The sequence below is a fragment of the Choloepus didactylus genome, chromosome 6, assembly GCF_015220235.1.
Source record: "Choloepus didactylus isolate mChoDid1 chromosome 6, mChoDid1.pri, whole genome shotgun sequence".
Classification (NCBI taxonomy): domain Eukaryota; kingdom Metazoa; phylum Chordata; class Mammalia; order Pilosa; family Megalonychidae; genus Choloepus; species Choloepus didactylus.
The window spans coordinates 74595043-74601049 of NC_051312.1; the positions used below are offsets into that span (position 1 = coordinate 74595043).

Here is a 6007-nt window from a genome sequence, read left to right on the forward strand (position 1 = left end):
TTCATCAATTTTAGGCATTGTCTACTGACTTTCTATTCTGGTACCTGAGGATTTGGCTCTTCCAGCATGATCCTTTCAATATGGTCATATTATAAATTTTAGTTAGATCAATATTTAGTGGTTACATTATTGTTTCTCTGCAAACATTACTCACACCTAAGTAGTATAGTTTACGATTGTTTGCTTTTTAAAATTTTTGTTCCTAGAGTTAGCAATTTCCTTATATTACTTTCCTTTGTCTACTTTCCTTGGTATTTATTGTCAGTTTTTCTCACACCTTCAAGTAGGCTTTCAGTAGAATTTTCCAGAAGATTAATCATATCGGTTAATTTGTCAATTCTTTTTACTTTTCTTAGTGACAGTCTTTCTGCCAAACAACCTTTTTCACTTTTCTCATGCACAAATAGAGGATGTTCCCTTCATCCTCTTGTTAATGGAGAAGTCTTTCTGTCAGGGTTTCCAGGGCTCTCTGCTCTCTAGGCCAGCTGAAAAGCTGCCTTCTAGGACTTTTTTTTTCTTCTTTTCTGGAATCCTATTTCATGGATCTCTTGTCCCCTCCCTTTTTGTTTTGGTGGCATACATCCTCCAGTGGTTTCAATAACGTGAAGAAATGGTGTGATGGCAGGTGCATGGTGATGTAGTGCCTAGTCTGGACTGTAGTCATATTGCAGAAGAAGGCTAGGGGTTTCAGAGTGGGAGTTGGTAAGTCTGCTGGGCTCTTTTACTCTTAGTGACAGAATAGTTCATCTCTTTGGCCCTTCCCTGGTTTCTTGACCTAAATATATAGAGGAATAAGGTCAAATTCTCCCCTGGTGAGCAGTTGCTCAACTCACTGACAGTCAGATAGAATGGGTGGGTGTTTCTGCTCCACAGAGGCCTATGTGGCCCATCATCTGTTCCAGGCCTATAGGTACTGGGGCCTGTTAGGTATCAAAGGGTGTGTGTCTGAGTTGTCACACCCATCCATTTAACATCAGAAGCACCCAAAAGAAGAGAACTTGTGGGTTTGGGTCTAAGTGGACCTATTCTTGGCCCAGGGAGCTGACTGATCCGAAATAAGGAAACTGTTTCTCTTCAATCCCCAGGATTATCAGGCATCCTGCATCAGGGAGCTGAGCCATCCTCACCTCACCTCCAGCTCCCCAAGTCTGAACTGGGATAAACAGCCTAAACTAGACATCTTCTTTGCAGGCTCCAGTGTTGTCATCTCTTCCTCTTTTCTAAATTAGCTTAGTCAACAGCAGAGATTTCTCAGGCCTGAGTCTTCTCATGTAGCCTGAGGATTTGTTGTAAATTGCTGTTGCTTCAATAGAGCCTGCTTTTCCGAACTGTCCCATGACTTGCAAAGTTCCTGGCATCCTAGCACATTCTTACGTTTTTCTCTCTTGTTCTTTTCTAGTCAAAATACTGATACTTGAATCTCAGAAACTTATCCCATTCCCAAACACACTTTTGGGCACCATCAGAAATTACACTACTGAGATGGATTCCCTACTGGCCTTAGATCCCAGGTATCATTCCAGACTCTGAAAATGTTCTGTTAATTGTTGCTTTTCTTCTTCTGAAGAATGCCACCTTGGCAACATTTTAGTTCCATATTTTAAACACAACTCAAGATTCTGCTCTCCTTTCCCTGCTATTTCAGTATCTACAAATGTCTCCAGTATCCGGTAGCATTTAGCACAACTACCTTGTTTCAGAGTCTCTTTTTTTCCCATGTCTTTGCCTTTCACTTCTTTCTGTCTCTTTCCATTGGCCCAAGCCATGGACCATAGTTTGAATCCTGACTTTTTACTCACTGTCTACTTATAGAACCCAGGAAAACCATGTCTCTTATTGTCAAATTTCTCAACTGGAGTAAAATTTTGAGACAGTTTCTGTGATGATTGAAAGAGATAATATATGTGAAGCACCTGGCACAAAGTAAGTACTCAAAGGTGGCTGTTCCTCTTCTATTCATTGTTTGAACTTGTCTCCTTATCTGAGTTGGAAGACTTCCAGCTTTGACATCCTGGACTGAGTCCATGAGGCTGATCAACAAGGGGCTATGAACTGATGAGTAAAGAGTTAATTTTACCTTTTTGCTATACCTCAGCAGTCCCAGCAAATACGCACCATATCTGCTATAGGGCCACACAGTCAGTGACATATTTGCTTTTAAAAATTTAAAAATAATTTTTTTTTCTTGCCCCAAACTGCTTAAAGAGCCAGACAGAGTTGAATAAACAATGTGTGTGCGAGGGAGGGAGGAAGGAAGGGAGGGAAAAAGAGACAGAGATGGACACAACCACTCAGCTTCCCACTTCTTCCCACTTACGTGTCTGCACAGATGAAGAGGCACAGAGGGCAGTGACCAGGAGGATTCCCCTGCTGTCTCTTCTGCTCAACTTACTTGGATTTCTTCACGTAGCCTTCTCACCCTGGTCTCCTCCGCTCAGCAGCTCTCAAGCACCCAGAAAGCAGGGCAAGTGCTTCTCTCAGCAGTGTACCTTGTGCCTTTCCTCCCACCTCCTTCTCCAGGTAACTGGCCTGAACTCAACCCCTCACTCTGATAACCATGGCCCTAGCCCGTGACCCCCGGGAGGCACTGCTGTCTGCCTTGAGTGACCTTGAGGAGAACAACTTCAAGATATTAAAGTTCCACCTGCGGAATATGACCCTATCAGAGGGCCAGCCCTACCTATACTGAGGGGAACTGGAAGGCCTGAGTCGCGTAGACCTGGCATCTCGACTGACTTCAATGTATGGAGCACATGAGGCTGTGAAAGTGGTGCTCAAAGGTTTGACAGTCATGAACCTGCTGGAACTCGTGGACCAGCTCAGCTTCATTTGTCTAAATCGTGAGTGCAGCAAGGGAGAAGGGGAGACCAGGGTGGCACTGAAACCCCCACCCCTCTGACATTTCCAGAGACTACCATACCCTCTAATTTATGCCTTTACTTGCTCCTGCCTCCTGCCATTTTCTGGGAATCCCTGATTCCTCAGGATCCTAGGTTGTCTGACACCTGGGTTCTGATACCTATCAGGTGGAGGGCCTGAGCCAAGGGTGAGAATTTATTTATAGAAATACTACAGTATCTTATGGCCATAGAGCACAATCCTGCCCCTCCTCCAGCTCCAGCTGCAGAGCCAGAAAAGGGGATAGTATGAAGAAAGGGGCTTGGAGATCGGGGATAGTGTTCACAGAGGGATTTCCACTAACCAGAAGAAATGGCAACGGGGTGTGTGGGTCAGATCTTTCACTCAACCTTCTCCTGGAAGGCATCTGAGGCTGCTTCACACGGAGAGTGGTCTTCTCCTGTGTCCCTGCTCTGTCAACCAATGAGTGGACTGATGTCCACGCTGAAGAGTGGGGTGGGCACAGAGCCTAAATGGCCACACATCTCTTCCTGTGGGATGCCAGGGCTCCCTCCCCTAGACCTCCTTTCATTCCTAAGAGCTCCTCTGACACAATGAAATGGGAGGAGGGTTCCACACATGCAGACACTAGTTTATCTTTAGTATCTGGCCCACCCTTTACCAAGAACAGGTTCCTATTACCTCACCTTCTTCCAGCTTCCTTTTTCTTTTCCCTCTCTCTGTCCTCACTTCTTCAAATGGGGACATTTCACACAAACACTCAGACATTCACACATCCTCACACATGGAGACTTTTGCACATACATGTATACATACAAACCTCATGAACACTGACATGCCTATGCTGCATAAAAATATGCACGTTTTCCTAAGCACATTCCCACGAGCACATGTGGATACAAGCACTCACTCACACCCCACAAATACTTACACACATGAAACACATCCTTGCACACTCATACAGATGTGTATGTGTGCATCACACATACATAAACTATGCACCCATACTCATGCACAGTGATCCCTTCCTGTCCATGAAGCCTGAACTATAATCTTCAGGAAGATACATCTTAGACAGCATGGAAGATGAGACAAAAGGGCAGAGTTCAGAGTTTGAAGGGCTCACTTTGTCTTTTTTCTTTTCCATCTCATCACCTAACACCCCATTTATCTGACTCAGATTACAGAGAACTATATCGTGAGCATGTGCGCTGTCTAGAGGAGAGACAAGAAAGGGGAGTCAATGGCACCTACCACCAGGTGCTCCTGGTGGCCAAGCTCGGCTCAGGGAGCCCAGAATCACCTACATGTCCTGTCCCAGAGCAGGAGCTGGACTCTGTCATGGTGGAGGACCTTTTTGCTCCAGGAGAAAAGCCCCACAGAGATCCACGCACAGTGGTCCTGCAGGGTTCTGCTGGCACTGAGAAGACAACACTGGCCCAAAAAATGTTGCTGGACTGGGCCACTGGTACCCTGTACCCAGGTCAGTTTGATTACATCTTTTATGTGAGCTGCAGAGAAGTGGTTCTGCTGCCTGAGGGCAAACTGGACCAGCTCCTCTTCTGGTGTTGTGGGGACAACCGAGCACCTGTCACAGAGATTCAGAGGCAGTCAGAGCGGCTCCTGTTCATCCTGGACGGCTTTGATAAGCTGCAGAGGCCCTTTACTCTGGGGTTGAAGAAGCCAAGTTGCAGTCCCATGGAGGATATGCTGCGTCTTCTAGTGAAGAGAAAGATACTTCCCAAGTGCTCCCTTCTCATCACCACTCGTCCCCTGGCTATGCAGATTCTGGAGTCCCTGCTGACACAGCCATACCAAGTCCATATCCTAGGCTTCTCTGAGGAGGAGAGGAGAAGATATTTCAGCTCTTATTTCACAGATGAGAAGCAAGCCAGAGATGCCTTTGACTTTGTCCATGGAAGTGATGTTCTCTACAAAGCATGTCAGGTTCCAGGCTTTTGCTGGGTCATCTGCTCCTGGTTGAAGGGGCAGATGGAGAGAGGCAGGGCATTCTCAGAGATACCCACTAACATCACTGACATCTACATGGCCTACGTCTCCACCTTCTTGCCATCCAGTGAGAATGGGGCTTGCTTGGAGCTTTCCCGGCACAGTGTTCTGAGGGGTCTGTGCTCCTTGGCAGCCGAGGGGCTCCAGCACCAGAGGTTCCTGTTTGAAGAGGCTGACCTCAGAAAGCACAATCTAGATGGGCACAGCCTTGATGCTTTCCTGAGCAGCCACGATTACCAAGAGGGGTTTGACATGAAGAAATTTTACAGCTTCTGCCACATTAGCTTCCAGGAATTTTTTCATGCCATGTCCTACCTTGTGAAAGAGGACCACAGCCAGTTAGGGGAGGAATCCCGCAGAGAGGTAGGAAGGCTGCTGGAGAAGAAGGACCAGGAAGGGAATAAGGAGATGAACCTCACTATGCAGTTTTTATTGGACATATGGAAAAACGAGAGCTCCTCAAACGCTGAACTAAAGTTCTGCTTTAAACTTCCTCCCTGCATAATGCAGGATCTCAAGTATTTTAAAGAACAAATGAAATCTATAAAGCATAAAAGCACCTGGGATTTGGAATTCTCCCTGTATGAGTCTAAAATGAAGAAACTGGTGAAGGGTATTCAGATGACAGACATATCATCTAAGGTGGGACATTCAAATGAAAGGAATTCCCGCAGTGGGCATGCATTTTCTGTCAAAACCAGTTTGAATAATGGGCAGAAAGAAGAACAAAAACACCCTTTTGTGGGCAAAGTTACTACAGCAGGGACACAAAAGGAGACTTCTAACAGCAAAAGTAGAGGGAGAGTGGAACAAAAGACAAGGAAGTTTGGAGCAGTGGGATGGGGAAGCAAGAAATGGGCACAATAAAGCTGAAGCGTCAGAAGGATGGTGGGGAGGAGGGACAGTAGGACTGGGGAAAGAGAGACAGAGTAAAAAGGAATGCAGAGATGAGAGACAATTAGCCCCAAGACTGTTTAGAACCTCTTATAGGCAGAGTTCAATTTCTGTAGCTCCCATTGTCCTTAAGCCTTTCAGCAGGTCTCCTCTATGTTAGTGCCAATGACCAATCCTGTGATTCTAGCATTTGACTCTGTGATGGTTAGGTTCATGTGTCAACTTGGCCAGGTGATGGTGCCCA

At 46.0% G+C, this 6007-nt stretch overlaps 1 protein-coding gene across 1 annotated transcript; it reads left to right on the plus strand.

Moving 5' to 3' along the window:
- Positions 1-2557: 2557 nt before the first annotated feature.
- Positions 2558-5736, plus strand: NLRP10 (NLR family pyrin domain containing 10). The gene is given in 2 exon segments (XM_037839615.1): positions 2558-2840; positions 4040-5736. Coding segments are annotated over 2 exon segments (1980 nt in total).
- The last annotated feature ends 271 nt before the right edge of the window (positions 5737-6007 follow it).